The sequence below is a fragment of the Antechinus flavipes genome, chromosome 4 (assembly GCF_016432865.1).
Source record: "Antechinus flavipes isolate AdamAnt ecotype Samford, QLD, Australia chromosome 4, AdamAnt_v2, whole genome shotgun sequence".
In the NCBI taxonomy this organism is placed as follows: domain Eukaryota; kingdom Metazoa; phylum Chordata; class Mammalia; order Dasyuromorphia; family Dasyuridae; genus Antechinus; species Antechinus flavipes.
In genome coordinates, this window is record NC_067401.1 from 81,273,825 (window position 1) to 81,291,402 (window position 17,578).

The window sequence follows — 17,578 nt, forward strand, 5'->3', positions numbered from 1 at the left end:
CTAGCTGCCCCTCCCACTTTTTTTTCTTTCTTTTTTTAAAAGTTCTTTATTTTCAAAATATATGCATAGATAGTTTTCAACATTCACCCTTGCAAAACCTTGTGTTCCAATTTCCTTTTCTTTCCTCCCACCCCCTCTCCTAGACACCAAGTATTTTCACAGTTATCATGCTGCACAAGAAAAATCAGATCAAAAAGGAAAAAAATGAGAAAGAAACAAAATGCAAGTAAACAACAACATAAAAGTAAAATTACTATGTTTCAAACCACGCTCAGTACCCATAGTCTCTTTCTCTTTCTCTGGGTGCAAATGGCTCTTTCTATCACAGGACCATTAGAACTGGCCTGAATCCCTCCTATTTTCTTCAAGGTCTCCAAAGTCCTTACCTAATTCTGGGGAATCTCTCATGATTCAAAATAAAAGCTCAGGAAATATCTTAACCTAAGTCCCAAAGGAAAAAAGCCTAGGTTATGTGAAACAGGCTTTATCTACACATTCTTAACAAAGCTAAAAATTGAGAGGAGAGAAAAGAAGAAAGGAGAAATGATTTAATTTCTCAAGCACTTGTTTAGTACCCGGAGCCTGAGAGCTTGACATCATATGGGGCCTGGTCTGAATATGTCAAGAAGGTTCTAGGACTTAATAGTTCGATTATGGCTGTATTCATACTTAAAAAAAAGAACAAGGAAACAAAGAGGGGCAGCTAGGTGACGCAGTGAAAAGAGTGTTGAGTCAAGAGGAACTGAGTTCAAATGTGGCCTCAGACATTTATTAGCTGTGTGTTCCTGAACAAGTCACTCAACTCTGATTGTCACACCAAAAAGAAAAAAGAAGAAAGAGAGACAGAGGAAGAGAGAGGGGAAAAAAAGAGACAGAGAGAGCGGGGGGAAGAGACAGAGAAACAAAAAGAGAGAGAGAAATAGAGAGAGAGAGAGAGAGAGAGAGAGAGAGAGAGAGAGAGAGAGAGAGAGAGAGATGCTCATAAGAACAACTGATTTCATTTACTTAAGAAGTACTGGTGCTTTAGCTTTTTTCACAAAAGACTAAAAGGGCAGTCTACCCACCTCATGGCACTTGAAGAACGGTGAGATTTCTAAGGTGGCACGAATATCTTTCAGTCGGTCCCGGTAACAAATCTGGAAGCAGAAAAACACACAAGTTGTTGAGTGTCCTCGAGGAGTTTCAAAACTCATAAAATTCAGTAGAATCATATCATTTTGGAATAGAAGGGGGACTTTTACTTTTTAACCTGGAAAGGGGATCTCAGGAGGTCAAGAAAATGGATGGGGAAAACAAAAACTCTCTCTTCACTTTAATTTAACTGGTTTCCTTTGTAAATTTTATGTTATGCATTAAAAACATTTTGAAGAGAGGTTCCACCAGACTGCCAAAGAAGTCTAGGTGGTAGCACGTAGAAAGATTGTGATTCCCTGATCTAGTCTACACAGTTCATTTTACAGTTGGGGAAACTGAGAATCGGAGTTGTTAAATAATTTGCTGATGGGTCTTTGGGACCGATTGGTGAGGGGCTTTTCCTCCACTTTCTTGGGAACAAGAGGATACTAGTGCTGCTCCCTCTTCATCACATTTTACCTTCCACCACGTATTAAGTCATGCTTCATTCACTCTGAAATGTCTGCATGTTTTATCCAGTTAAATCTTTAAAACTCAATGTGGAAAACAGCTCAATGCCCCACTTCCAAAAGGGAGGCAAAGGGACGAAGAGCATCACGACCCGCACTCCTGCCATCGGCATTTGGTTCCTTGATGAGGTGAGATGGGGTCCTGATGACCCACCTCATCCCAAGCCAGCCCCACTGCCTCAGCCCCCTGGAAAACACTGGCCAAGTTCGTTGGTCTAATGCACTCAGGACAACAGGTTCGTTGTGGGATGCTGTCACACACTTGGGCAAAGTTACTTGATGCCCATCTGTACACAGTGACGCAACTTGGCAGGGGACCTGGGCCGGAGGCTCCGGGGAGTTTACAAAACCAAGAATAAACCCCATTGAGTCACACCACTGGGGCAGCAGGGGGGGAAGCCCCGGCTCTCTGAGCTGACATTGCTAAGAAGCAGAACCACTGCTCCCCGGACAACCCAGGAGCTGTTGGAAAAGGAGCTGAGACAATGCAGGTCAGGCAGGAGTCAAAGCAAATTTTGTTGCCTGCCCTGGTACCAGCCGGCAGGGCCAAGGGTGGCTTTAGAGCAAAAAGGGGACAGGGAGCTCCCCACAAGACACCAGTGGCCAAGACTTCAGCCAGGTCCAAATCAATGGCTCGTGGAACGAGGGCGGAAAAGGGCCTCAGAGGCCAATGGTCCACCCTGCTCGTCCTGCAAGGGAGGAGACAGACCCGGAGGGTCTTGTTCAAGGTAAAGCAGATCTTAATCAAGTTTGGATCCAGGTTCTTTGACTGCAGAGAATCCCAGAGGCGTTCTAGTAGACAGAACACTAGACTCTAGAGCCAGGAATAGTAATAATAGCTGATTTTACATTACACCTTTAAGAGTTTTAAAGCACCTCACATCCTTGACTTATTTGATCCTAACACCTAACTCTGTTATTTTATCTATTTTATAGATGAGGAGACTAAGTCTCAGACTTGCCCAGGTTTCCCCATCCAGTAATGGGCCGATGCAGGTTTTGAACTCGTCTTCTCAATTCTAAATCCAGCCTGCTATCCACTACAGCACAATTGCCTCAACAAGACCTGGATGCTTATCTTGCCTCAGATCCTTCCTAGATCAGTGACTGTGGATGGGTTTCCTCAATCTCAAAAGTTTCCTCATCTGTAAAATGGGGATAATAACAGCACTTACCTCCCAAGATTGTTGGGCAAATCAAATCATCTTGTACATAAATGTATGCACACATAATATGTGTGTGTGTATAAAAGGGAGCACTTAAGGCACTTTAAAGTTTTCTGAGCAATATGTGTGTACATACAGACTAGCTTGTACATAAATGCATACATGCATAATAATATACAGGTGATATGTGTGTATTTAGGTGTATATGTATAAAAGGTGACACATGACAGTTTAAAGTTTTTCTGAGCAATATGTACGTACATATTAGCTTGTACATAAATGCAAAAATACATAATGATATATATGTAATATGTGTGTATATATAAAAGTTGTTTTAAAGTTTTTCTGAGCAATCTGTGTATACATACATATTAGCTTGAACATAAATGCATACATATATAATGTTTTACATGTAATGTGTATGTATAAAAGGCAACATATGGTGCTTTAAAATTTTTCTGAGTAATATGTCTGTACGTATGTTAGCTTATATAAACACATACATATATCATGTTATACATATGATATGTGTGTATCTTTGTGTGTATAGCTAAAAAAAGGGACACTTATTTGATCCTTGAAAGTTTTTGTGAGAAACTTGTATACATAATACATGATAAAATATATAATATACATGTATGTACCTGTACACACATGTTTATATATTCATGTCATCAGATGTGACACTTATATGACACTTAAAAGTTTTTCTGAATTGTATAGGTATGTGTACACGCACACATATATATATATTCATATATGTTGTTCAGTAGTGCTCGTCTCTTCATGACCCCTTGGAGCTGTCCGTGGAGTTTTCTTGGCAAAGATACTAGAGAGTTTGGCTTTTCCTTTTCTATTGAGCTCCCATTTTACAGATGAGGAACTGAGACAAAAAGGGATTAAATGTCTTGCCAGAGTCACACAACTATTGAGTGTCTACAGCCAAACTTGAACTCAGATCATTCTGACTTTTGGCTTGGTGCTCTGCCTGGTTCTGAGTGTTGCCTTTTCTGGCAGTAGAAAATGAAAAAAAAAAAAAACCTAATTAATCCTGAATCATCCATGCCTCTTGCTTCACATTTGTTTTGTTTTTTTTTTCTTTCTGGATATACTCCCTTTACACCCACTGACTAAAGGAAAAAGGAAGAAGTCAGGAATACACAGAAGTCCATAGGATTTGTTTCTGTTGTTTATTTTCTTTTTTCTTTCTATATTTAATATATATTTGTTATATATAATATAATACATATTATATTATATGCAATATATAAATATATATTTATCATATATAATACGATGCATATTATATATAATATATAAATATATTTAATATATAATATAATATATAATATTAATTATGTTATTTATCTTCTTATTTATTTTCTTCATTCTCCAAGAGGACCATGACATCAGAGAGGGGATGTCATGGTAGCAATCGAATTGGATTTGTGCTGTGCAAGGTCACCTGCCTCACTTTCCCCTCCAGAGCCATCTCACAACAAATACTAACTCAGCTTTAAAATGAAATGTTCTAAATCTATAAGCCATGGATTCTTCCAGTTTGCTTAACCTTATTAGGCAAGTCACTTTCCAGGACCTCAGTTTCTTTTTAGCAAGACAAAGAGGGTTAGTTAGATGATCTACTCTAGAGCTAAAATCTATGTTCTAAAACAATAAGGACTTCAACGGACTTCAGGGAGAAAAGCACAATAGATTACACAATATAAGTGTATCTGTCCACTGAGCAGGACTCATTTTATTTTCCTAATATGAATATTAAGACCCTGAGCTGAGCAGATTCCTGCTGATATTCAGGCACTCTGTGAGGCACCGAGGCTATAAAGAAAAACAATCAATACAGTTCTTGTCCTCAAGGAGCCTACAGGAAGAGAAGCCCTGATGGATGCTACTCACCAGGATGTTACGGTTTCCCTTAGTGAATTCTCTGAAAGCTTCAGTAACTTGCTCCTTTGTTTTGGTCTTCTTGAAGTCTCGGTTCACAGAGCCATCTTCCTTCTGAAAAGCAGATCAATACCCCCTCCTCATTAAGGCATGAAGTCATCGGTACATAACACAGTAAAATGGTACATAGGATAGCAAAAGTGCTTTTATTCTGGGACCTCGCTAGGAAAGTTGGCTTCTGGAGACACTGGGGTGAGCTTTGTAAAGGAATAGATGCCTTAACCTGTGGCAGGGAAATTCAGAAGTGACACTCACTTTTTCTCCCTCAATATAAGAGGAAAAATGCTCAGTCTTCCTGTGGCTCTTATATAGAGGCAGAAAAAAGTTAAACTTGGCTTTCTTCAGGGATTTAAGACCTTTCCTTTTGGATTCTCCTGAAAAACAATGCTACAAAATAATCCTTTCTCTAACCAACTCAGCTCCCCAACCAACCAACTAACCCAAGGGGACTAGTTTGCACTTAAGCCACACGGCTCATTGCTCTGCTAGTGGCTCATGAAGTCTCCTTCACTCCTTCACTCACTGGGCTTTTACTCTTTTCATGTGAAGAGTTAATAAGGGTGCTTCTTGAGTAGTTTCTCATCACAGAACATCAACTCTTAGCTAGGTCACTTCTGGAACAGGGAAATGGGCACTGGAACAGCATCAAAAATCTAGGGAGGAAGGTATGAGCAAAAAAAGGCAGAGGGAAGTCTTGCTCAAATGGTACTAAGGCTGATCTGTGGAGTGTGTTTCCTAGACAGTGGAGTGGAGTTGTTCAGTCGCTCATTCGTATTTGATCTTTCATGTTAGACATGGGGTTTTCTTGGCAAAGATATCGGAGTAGTTTGCCATTTCCTTCTCCAGGGGATTAAGACAAACTGAGGTTAAGTGACCAACGTCACTAGTTAGTGTCTGAGGCCAGATTTGAGTTCAGACTTTCCTGATTCCAGGCCTAGCTCTCTATCCACTGAGCCACCCAGTCGCTTCCATGACGTGGAGAGGGAGTCCTAAGATAAACAGTTTGTTTCTCTCTAAATCAATGCGATTCTGGCATAGAGGAGGATCCCATCTGTTCCCATAACAGGACAATGGACAGGGATCGGAAGAACATCCTGTCCAAGAGGAGAAGGTAAAGGAAGAAACCGATTTGTTTGGAAAGGACAAAAGGAAAAAAAAAAGGAAAAGGAAAAAAAAGAGGCAGGGAATGGGACAAAAATATAATTCCCAGGCTGTCCAAAGGCTTAAAAAATTAGATTGGTTTAAGAAGGCTAAACAGCTTCTAAGCACGAAAGGTAAATATATTATCCAGCAAATCACTGTGTTTAGGGGTAGACGAGTGACTGGGGAACCAGGGCAAAGGAGTCTCTTTGGACTATTATTAACTATATTAAGAGTACAAATTTAGATGTTGCCTGAAAAGATGAGACTGCAGCTGAACTTATCATGGGCGGTGTAATACAACCCCGACAGCGTCTTATTTATAAATTCATCACAAATCCTAAATCAAAACCTCGAATTCAAAATCAAAACCTTGCATGAGCCTCTACGGGGAAAAGTTGGAACTAACAGTAAAGAACAGGACGGGACACTGAAGGAGGATGCAATGTCCTCCTCTGGGTATCTCTGAAAAGAGATCAGAAGGATTAGAGGCAGATCCCCTAAACTGAGGCAGGAGGTCAGACAAGATGACCTCAAGAGACCCTCTGTACATCTGGCTCCAACCTGCTCTCCAATGACCTCACTTACAGAGATGGGCTGCCCTGGAGTGTTATGTGACAGGTGTATCTGAAATGTCAGCTGGGAACATTTGAATAAACAAAGAGAAGAGTGAGCCACGACTTCATAGGAATCACCTCCTTTGACCGTAGATGAAGCCGGATAAGAGACCTTTGTCTGAACCGGAGAAAAATGGAGAGAAATTGAAAGTGTTTTATTGAAGGAGGAATAAATGGGATTTGACAGGTTCTGACTTAATCATTTGTAGCTCTCATTAGTTACTCGGGAAAATTGTGCTCTTGCCCACCCCCCACCCCCATTCACCCTCCTTCCCCTGCCCTGCCTTTGCTCCCACTGTTCCCTAGCCCGGCTCCAAAAAGCCTTCTCTGAACATCCAGGGGACCTCTTCCCTCCTGAGTTTCTCACAGAAATCTGTCTGGATTTCTCTGCAATTATCTCCCTCTTCCTAGCATGACATTATTTCTGGTCTCCCCATTTTGCAGCCCTCAATGGCTTGCAGAGACTGAGAGACATCCCACTGTGCCTAAGATGAGCTGGAGAGAGGCAATCAGGTGGTGCAGTAAATAAAATGCTCTTCTCAGGGTCAAGACAAATAGGATTCAAATCTACCCTTAGCCATTTGTTAGCAAGTAGCTTAACTTCCCTGCCCCAGTTTCTCCATTTGTAAAATGGGGATAATAATGGCACTTACGTACCAAAGTAATTGTGAGGATCAAATAAGGTCATAGTTGTAAAAGTGTTTTGCAAACTTTAAAGCTCTCTATTTTTTAGGCTGCATAATGGACATGGATCTGGAGTCAGGAAAACATGAGTTCAAATGCAGCTTTAGTCATTAGCCATGTGGTCCTGGACAGATCACTTAAGTTCTGTCTGCCCCTCTATAAAATGGGGATAGTAACAGCACCTACTTTCCAGGGTACTTGTGAAGATCAAATGAGATAATAATTATAGGGCACTTAGCATAATGCCTGTTATGTACTAAGTGCAATATAAATGTTAGCTGTTATTACTATTACTCTTATTATTATTATTCTGTTTCAGATACTGGCTGTGTAACTCTAGATAAGTCACTTAAGTTCTGAATGTCTCACTTTCTTCATCTGTAAAATGGGAATAATAATATTACCAAGTCCCAGGAGAGATAAGAAGATCAAATGAGATAATAATTGCAAAGTGTTTAGCACAGTGCCCAGCACATATTAAAGTGCTATGTAAATGTTACTCATTATTATTATTTTGTTCAGACACTTAAAAGTTGTGTGACCTAGGACTAGCCATTTAAGTTCTGGCTGCTTCAGTTTGAAATGGGGATAATAACAGGATCTATTTCCCAGGATATTTGTGACAATTCCTTGAGTTCATTTTAATGTTTTGCAAACTATGTAAATGCTAGCTATTATTACAGGGACTGAACCTGCGTTTTCTTTGGTAGAGAGAGCTGGAAGAGGAATTTTCTCTACCTAGAGAGATCTTTACCTTCTCTATCCCTTAGGATTTTAGAAGCTACAGGCAGCTGTAGCAACTCCTAACCTGTAGCAACTCCTAAGTGATTTCCCCAGGGTCATATGAGAAATCCGAATCAGATGAGCAATTCACACCCAGACCTTCCCAGGCTCAAGGCTGATGCTCTAACCATTTCTTGCACAGTACTAGAACTTAATCAATGTAAGCTTTCTTTAGGTTATTGCTTTTTAATAGGAGATCAGATCTGCTCTCTGACTGAGCAGGCTGTTCCTTGGGAGGGAATTGCTTCTGCCCTGGGTGGCAATGCATTGGCTGCCTCCTCGATGCTGAATAAACAATCCCCAGCTTCCTGGATGCTGGGAGAAAGAAGCTTATATGGCTTCCCCCTCTGCCCCCTCCCAACCATCCTCCTCCCCTGATGACCGGGCCTCTGTGGGGCTGACCAACTGGTAAGACTGATTTCTGGCTAGCCTTTTGTAGGAAGACCAACCAGAAAGTTCCTTCCCTTAAGGGGTGAAACCTGTTTTCTCAGCTAATCTTATTTTAAGACTTCAGCTGTGGTGAATGCTTGGGTGATCTAGGACCCGACACCATGTTGAGGCAGTATGGAATAAGTACGGAGAGAGCTGGACTTGAAATCAGGAGGATTGGAGTTCAAATCTGACCTCAGACATCAGACAGTGAATATGTTGCTTAACCTCCCAGTTTGTTCAGCTATAAAATGGAGTACATGGATCTAGTGGTCTTCTGGTTTGGGCTCTAAATCTATTTTTACGCTCAGATTATCAAGATGTCTGATTTTACCGACTGAAAATTTCACTGTCTTTCTCTTAGAGGCAAGTTGAGTTTGGCTGATATAAGCAATATGTGTGCAACATCTCAATTCTATTTTATGGGGGAAAGGAAATAACCCCGTGACCTGGAGGAACAGCTGCCTAGGGGCAACCAGATGACATAGCGGGTGGAGTCAAGAAGACTCATCCTCCTGAGTTCAAATCTGGCCTCAGATACTTATTAGCTGTGTGATCCTGAGAAAGTCACTTCACTCTGTTTGCCTCAGTTTCCTCATTTGTAAAATCAGCTGGAGAAGGAAATGGCAAATCCAATATCTTTGTTAAGAAAACCCCAAATGGGGTCACAAAGTCAGACACAACTCAGAAATAACAAAAGGTCTGGAGTAATTCCATGACTTATTTTTTGGAAAGGCTCCAAAGGGTGGGTTTTTATGAGCTGAAATCCATGTGGTTCCTCAGCCCGGTTCTGAGTGGCCCCATCTCCCCATCCCCTACTTCCCTCTTTACCTTAATGCCCTCAATCCTGAATCCCAGGGTAGCTGTTGAGCTAATGGTCTCTCTCCACTGCATGTATCGGGGCTTGGTCACTGCTCTCTGGTTGTTCTCTTCTTCTGTGGGGGCACTGGGGTCCACTTCAATCATCTTCTGGTACATGTCCTTGCGAAGGCTAGGCTTCTTCCGAGCTTTGGTAAGTTCCTCCTCCAGGTAGGTCCTGCATGGGGTACAAAGCTGCATGAAGGCTCTCTGTGCCATTAGCATGCTGCCATTTTGGGATACACATCCAACTCCACTCGGACTCCTGCTATCTGGACATATTTAACCAACAGAAGTAGCAACAAAGGTGGGAAAAGAAGAGGGAAACAGGATAGGATTTTCTAGCATTTCCATTTTAGTACAAGAAATGTAGGGACTTGGATGAAGGCATCTAATCAGTTAGCTGGGTGAGGACTCCAGGGTCTAAGTGTTATAGGTCTAAGTCTATAAAAGCCATTTCTGAATGGGTCACAGAAGCAGTCCAGGAGTTCTTGATCTTTTTTGTGTCACAGATCTCCTTGGGCAGTTTGGTAAAGCTCAAAGACCCTTCTCAGAAAGCAGAAAATAAAATCCACAGGATTAAAAAGGAAACCAATTATATGGAAATAAAAATATAATTTTCTTTTCACCCAAGATCATGAAATCTATCTACAATCTAGTCCATGACCCCAGGTTAAGAATCTTTAATCTAGTCTAAACTCTCCATTTAACAGACAAGGTCCAGAGGAAGAATGATATGCCTCAAGTAATACTGACCAGATCCAGGAATCAAATCCAATTCCTCTGACCTCAAAGCCAGAACTCTTTCCACTGGAACAGGAGGGAGGAGAAAAGGAAATAGCATCCAATTTGGGAAGCTTCACTTAATGGACCACCAAGGAGAGATGGATACCCAGGGCTGGAATCTTGTACTCAAAGCTCTCTCTGGAGAGAACATAACAGCTGTGACCTTTTTCCTCTTTATGTCCCAGAATCTAGCAAATTACTTTACATCCAGCAGGTATCCAACTAATATCTGAATGTAATTGAACATAATGGTAGCTAGCTGAGAAGAGAAAGAAAGAGACTGTGGTCTAAAATCAAGCCTATTCAGTGCAATAAAAAGCAAGAGACCCCAGGGAGCTGGGGGAGGGAAGGCTACAGCATGGTTGGAACCCCCAGCTAAGGAAGAGGAGGCAAAACACATGTTCTTTCTGATTCCATTGCAAAAAAAACATTCTATGAGTGCCTTGGTTGCTGCCCAAGTCCCTACAGTGATTAATTCTAATTTTGTCATAGGTCAGCCCACATCCCTCCTACCTTCTATCCAGCAGGTGGTAGTTTGGACTTCATCGTGGGCACAAAAAAGAGAGTGGGACAGCTTTGGAATTTGTACCTTTACAATAATCAGTCGACAAGTATTTATTAAGTCTCTGTTACATGGAAAATTCTACTAAGTGTTGCAAATAATAAGGATTAAAAAAGGGAAACAGTCCTTGTTCCCAGGGAGCTTACAATCTAGCAGAAGGGAAGACATATAGATAGATAGATAAAAAAAATAGATAGATAGATATGTATTGACATATACATTACAAATATTAAATCTGGGAGAAGGGATGAGAAGCTGAGAGATCAGGAAAGATTTCATGCAGGAGTCACTTGGGTTCAGAGTTTCTAAGAAGAGAAGCTGAGGGGGAAAGGTATTCTAGGCTATGATCTTGGAATACACCTCCAGGATCAAGGGGGCCAGAATGGGACAGGTTTAAGGAGGTCAGTGGTCAGTTTAGAAGGACCATAATAAGAGCAGCTGGGTGGCACAGTAGATAGAGCATCATTCGTGAAGTCAGGAGGACCTGAGTTCAAATCTGACCTCAGACATTTAACACTTCCTAGCTTTATGACCCTGGCAAAGTCACTTAAGCCCAATTGCCTCAGCAAAAAGCAAAAAAAAAAGACCATAATGTGCAAGAAGGGGAGTACAATGTAATAACACTGGAGGGATGAGCTGGAGCCAGTTTGTGAAGAACCTAGAAAGGGCAAAAAGCTCAAGGATTCAACTGTTTCATAAATGGGATCAGTCTCTTTCTTATCCCCCCAAACAACCCAGGTTGGTTTGGTGATGTTTTGGGAACATAAATATGCTTTGGTTCTTGTTTATCCCCCCAAAAGGCCCAGAGTCACTGGGGTAAAGTGATACCCCAAGGAAGCATCCTTTTCCTATTGGACTCTTGGCTCTGGACCCCAAGAGTGGAGGTCATCTCTATAGGGGATGAGCATGACCTTTTGCCTGTTCCTAATTCTGCCTGCTTGACTCTCTCTCTCTCTCTCTCTCTCTTTTTAAACTCCCCCAGCCTGCTTCCAAAATTACCCAAAGGAGCATGTGACAAAACAGAAATGAACAATGTCTGTGACATTACAGGGAAGTTGTCTTCCTCTGGCCACTCTGCGTAGGTGGAAGCTGCCCACACAGGCAGCTTATTTCAAGCTAGAGACCTACCCTCTTCCTTCTCCTGGGCCTGCCTCCCCCTCCCAAATTCTCTCTTCCTCTCTCTATCTCATGCAGCCTTGTTTTCTGTCCTTCCTGCCCCCCCACTCCCCTCCCCAGCCTTTTCTGAGCTGACCATTCTTTCTCAGGGGTCTTTTATAGGAATCTTAACGCCTCTAAGCTGTGGATCATCCAAGTCAAGCTAGACCATGGAACCAACTGGCGGCACAAGTCAAATGAAAGGAAAAGGGGGGAAAGCTTGGAATCTACTTTTAAAAAAGACAAACTCCTCTTCTTGAGGTTCTTGTAGCTTTTAAGAAGTACTGAAAACTGTTGAGACATCTCTTTCTTATCCACTCAATCCACACACACACACACACACACACACACACACCCTGTTTCTGCAATCAAGGATACCACAGTGAAGCGTGTTAAACAGGATGTTTTTGCACTGAGCTGTTTTGATGCCATTTTTGACTCATCTGATATCTTGCTATTGAATCCTTTCAGTCTTGTCTGTCTATTTGTGATTCAGTTTTCTTGGCAAAGACATTGGAGCGATTTTGCTATTTCCTTCTCCAGCTCAGTTTTACAGATGAGGAACTGAGGCAAACAGGGTTAAGTGCCTTGTCCAGATAATAATGGTCTCAGACTGGATTTGAACTCAGGAAGATGAGTCTTCTGACTCCAAACCTGACTCTTTATCCATTGCACCACCTAGCTGCCCTCATCGGATATTGTACCAATTTCTAAATAGATGATCTGGAACTCAGATCAGTAAATGAGCCGTATGCCTTATTGGGAAGGAGAGCTGGTTCCGTCTCAATAGACATCTTCTGGAAGGGCGAGAAATTAGACTCCAGGGGACTGGAGGGTCAGGGATTATACTTCCGCAAAACACCTCCCATGTGGTTTCTTAAACAGGAACCAGGTTCTAAGGTCAAAGCCCTTCCTTCTCTACTTGTACTTTCTCCAGACTCATACAAAAAAAGTGCTCACAGAGAAGAGCTGGGATTTGAAACTGGACTGATTGACTGTAGCTACACCACCAAGAAGAGTCCTACATTGAATGGAGGGGGAATATGGGAGATGACTAAGGACTGAGAGAAGCAAGAGATCAAGTGAAGGAGCCCAGTGTTTTTCCTGAAGTCCTCTCTAAGGAAAGGACTGAATCTCAAAACAACCCAGTATTGTATAACCAGGATCCCTCTTTATTTCTTACCAAGGATTATCATCATCTTGGAAAGATCAGGACTATAAGTAACCCAAAACCCGGAAGACAGTGATGGTCAAAAAGAGGCTGTAGTCTGATACCAATGATGACTTGACTCAGAAGTTGTGTAAAAGACACTGAATGCTTTTATAATTAGAAGAGAAGGCAAACCAGTTTTGTAGGGTCAACAGATAAATAACTACATATGGGCTCTGCCCTTGGAACCCTTGCGATACCAAGGGTTGAATGACTGATTGAGGTAGCAAAAGGGAGCCAAAATGATGCCATAGTCTATACAGGGGTCCTCAAACTGTGGCCCGCGGGCCAGATGCGATAGCTGAGGATGATTATCCCCTTCACCCAGGGCTATGAAGTTTCTTTATTTAAAGGCCCACAAAACAAAGTTTTGTTTTTACTATAGTCCGGCCCTCCAGCAGTCTGAGGGACAGTGAACTGGTCCCCTATTTAAAAAGTTTGAGGACCCCTGGTAGAAGATGGAGAGCTGACCTTAAAACTGAGAATAATGGATGCCCCCATTATGGAGGCCTGTAGGACAAATTTATGGAAATATAGGGATGAGAATGCTATAGCATGAGAAGTACTAAGGTGGGAGGTGAGTGGGAGACTAAGAACTAGGTAGCTATCCTTCCCTGACTGCTCCCTAAGCCTGGCAGCGTCCCCTTGGATGCTGTTTAGCCTTGCTGGAAACTCTCCAGGCTAAGGAACTTGAAGTTTCCTTCCTCCCATGCACTGTATCTCACTGTGAGAGGGCAGAGGGGGTGAAGGTAACAATTTTATCGGCCCTGAGTCAGAGACCCCTCTGCTTTCTCTCCAGTGACTTAAATAAGAGGAACAAATTATATTTCTCCACTTAGGAGGTACGCAAGACCAGTGGCTGGGACTCAGGCAAGCCAATTTTCAGAAAGTTATCAGCAGTGATCTCTCCAAACCAGGATGTGATTTTTTGGGCAAGGCTCTGATAAGCGCCAGTTGGAATATTTTCCATCTGTTTATACTGCCACCAGAACTCAACTCCCCTCCAGGCAGGATGAGCTTTTCTATAATGTTTTGGTTAAAAGAAAGGTCTCCTATTTCCCACTTGGGAGATACTACCCTGGGCTCCAGAGCAGCTCAGCTGAGTATCTACTGGGAAGGTCTTTCAGAGGCAGAAAGGAAATTTGGTAAAATAAGGAATTAATATCTGATCAAGTCCAGATTTCCCAACATATTTATTCCCTGTGTTTCAAGAAGATAATGGGACTTAGGGCAACAAAGGAGAAAGATGAAATGCAGGTTTTATTACTGGTATCTCTTACTTATCTATTGCTCCCTAACCTTTTCCTCCAACCCTCACTCTACAATAACTAAAGACACAAAAAAGCACTCTAGTGTAATAGTTCATATTTCATATAAGGAATTCAAAAGGTAGAAAGGAGAAGAGGGTAAGTGGTCTGGATTTTATACCAGTCTCCATTTTGTCCCTTTCCTTTGAAGATGATCTGCCAACCATGGCATCTTCACGCCAAATCCTAGCTCTTTTCCCATAAAAATTCAAAGCAGGTAATTCAAACAGAGAGAGATGTTTCTACTATGCCTCTGACCCCACTCCAACCCACCCACCTCCCCAAACCATCCAGGGACAGCAATGGGAAGAGCCTAATAAAGACTTTATTCCATCTACTCTTCTGTGCCCATTTGGGTCACACCCAGATTGAGCCTGGCAAGAGAGCCACAAAATACACAATGTGACCTGAACCCAAGGAGGAGAGCTCACCAGGCGTCCTCAAGGCAAACAGACTTGCTAAGTAAGTTACCCAGCCAAGCAGCTTCCAGAGAGGCACCTGGGGAGGGGAAAGAAGCTAAATGGCAACAGTCAGAAAGAAAAGGTGCTCATGAGAACTTGCTAGTGCTGTCTGCTCTAGATACCTGTTGTATTCCCTGCTCTCCCTTTCTACCTAGTAGAGAGGGGCTGGTCTTGGGATTACTTGTATCCCCAGTGCTTGGCACAAAGTAGGCACTTAATAAATTCATGTTGATTGATTTATTAGTATAGGGAACTCTCAGGTGAAGAAACTCCCTTTTCCAATGCAGGTCAGCATCTTTTCTGAAACTCTGAATCTTGTAGAGTTGTCTAGAGCACTAAAAGGGTAAGGAATGTATCCAAATCTAGTTCCAGACACTAGACTTAAATTCAGGTATTGGGTTCAAGATTAGCTTTCCAGTAGGCCATGCTGTCTGTCTGTCTGTCTCTGTCTCTCTCTCTATTTCTCTGTTTCTCTCTTTGTGTTTCTTTGTCTCTCTGTCTCTTCTTTCTTTCTTTGTCTGTTTCTCCCTCTCTCCTTCTGCCTGTCTGCTTGTTTGTCTGTCACTCCCTCCCTCCTTCTCTCTTTTCTTCTCCCTCATCCTCCCTCCCTCCTCTTTCTCTCTCTGCCTGCCTGTCTGTCTTTCAGTCTATCTGCTTGCCTGCCTGCCTGTTTCCCTCTTTCTGTTTTTTTCCCTGTCTGTCTGTCTCTCTCTGTGTGTCTCTCTGTCTCTGTCTCTGTCTCTCTCTCTGTCTGTCTCTCTCTGTCTCTGTCCTCTGTCTCTCTCTGTCTCTCTCTGTCTCTCTGTCTCTCTCTCTCTCTCTCTCTCTCTCTCATTATAACAATACTAAAATGTTCCTGTCATATGTATATTCTTTACAGTTTGCAAATTGCTTGCTCATACATAAATTCATCAAAAGCTTCTTTTAGGCAGATAATGTGAAACAATGGAAAGACCATAGCCCAGGAATAAGAAGGAGCCAAGTTTGAATCTTGCCTCTGACATTTACTAGCTGTGTGGCCATGGGCAAGACTTCTCTCAAGTCTCCATTTTAACCTCTGTAAAGTGGAGCTAAGAACAGTACTTATCTCATAGGATTTTCAAGTCAATCAAAGGAAATAATGCTCACAAAGGCATTTTGCATATGTTAAAGTGCCATACTGTCAGCTATAATCACTATTATTACCACTCTAACAACTGGATCTTCCGCAATTTTTTTCTTTTTTGTTCTTCTATGCCTCTGACCAACCTATATGTACCCATTACTTTGCCAATGATTCCCAAAGTGATGTTGCTGACCTCTAGGTAGCAGGAATACCATTAACTCTCAGTCATCTGTTAGTGGCTTAGGGTTTGAGTTAAGTATTTAAATACCAGAAGGGATGACATACTTTGTGGTTTATGTAAGACCACTCAAACCCATCTACCCTTTTTCATTTTCTAGCTGAGTTGAAGGTCGTAGATGACGAGTATCTCTCTGATTCCTGTTGTGCATTTCTGATTGTATCCCTAAGCTAAACAGAAATAAAATGTTTTGAATGAACAATTATTTTTTTATCATCCATTGCTTCCCTTCATTATGGAAATACCTGAGAGCCAAATGTATTTTTAGCTTCCTTGTTATCATTCCATTATAAGCAAGTAATCATCTTGTTTGATGCTTACATTATCCTTTCCCCAAACTATTCTCTTCCACGACTATGCATGCAACAGCCTTCCTACTATTTGACTGTTCCCTAAGTAAGCTAAGCATAGAAGATAAAGTATCTGGCAACATGAACTCATCTCAAACCACTCTCTGGAGGTCATCCCTCCAGTCTAGCTCAGGGAGGGAGGTCTTGGAGCAGGCCCCACTTTAATCCAAAGGGAGGTCATCCAGAGTCAGACCATAAAATGTATAGGGAAGGTCTAACCTGGGTTCTAGTCCTAATCATGTCTTTCTACTACCAACTTGAATGAAGCTGAATTTGGATACCATCCCTAGAAAAAGGCTCGAGCTTCTTGAGATGTCTAGGAACTAGAGAACACTTCTTCAACCTCTCCGTCATTCCCATGGCCCAACAATTAGTTAGAGGTTCTCCTTCAATTATCAGTTTCCTCAAAAACCCCTCTATGACTATGTGACTCCATTACTACATAATTTTAGCTCACCTGACTCCCATCTTGCAGTCCATCACACAGGGAGAGTCAAAGTCAGCCAGCAAGTCCTCCATCTGGTTGTACCGCTCTCCATCCTTCACTACATCCCCATGGTAGGCAGGGACAAAGGGCTTCAGAACATCCGTCATAAGGCGATCAAGACAACGTTGCTCTGATTCACAGTGTTTCTTCAAGATCCGGCCATTGGCTGCTGCTTTGAAACTTCCTGCATCACAAGACAGAGGAAAAGACTTTGGTCCCCAAGTAATTGTTATACTATAAGGTCCATAAGGATCTAAAGGTTGTGTCTTAACGTAAACTTTGTTTCACATCCATTCTTAGGGTACTGTTCTATAAATAGCAAGCACTGGATGAAAATGAAATAAATTGAATTGGCAAAATCTTTCATTCCAGGCTTCCAAGTGAAATTCTCTAAGTCATAACCTCAGATGTGCTCTTCACATGCATCCTAATGGCTCCATTTCTTTCCACAGAGCCATAAACAACTCAACAGCTGCTTGAGCAGTTGTTAAAAACATGGCCAGAAGCTTTAACAGAGTCCTCTGCTGCCATTCACAAGCATTACAAAGAAGGAATGGGTCACTCTATTTGACAGCTCTGCTTTAGGGCACAACAGGACCCTCTCCTGGTCTCAGTAACTCCCCTTGAGGGCTGAT

General features: G+C 42.0%; 1 protein-coding gene across 1 annotated transcript in view; it reads right to left on the reverse strand.

Annotated features, from left to right (window-relative positions):
* The window catches only part of ITPKB (inositol-trisphosphate 3-kinase B), a 166,170-nt gene that overhangs the window by 11,247 nt on the left and 137,345 nt on the right, over nucleotides 1-17,578 (reverse strand). The window contains exons 4-7 of the mRNA XM_051993420.1: nucleotides 16,914-17,127; nucleotides 9,256-9,460; nucleotides 4,724-4,825; nucleotides 1,065-1,136 (exon numbers count right to left, since the gene is read on the reverse strand). Of these exons, the coding sequence (XP_051849380.1) occupies nucleotides 1,065-1,136; nucleotides 4,724-4,825; nucleotides 9,256-9,460; nucleotides 16,914-17,127 (593 nt within the window). The remainder of the gene's footprint in view (nucleotides 1-1,064; nucleotides 1,137-4,723; nucleotides 4,826-9,255; nucleotides 9,461-16,913; nucleotides 17,128-17,578) is intronic.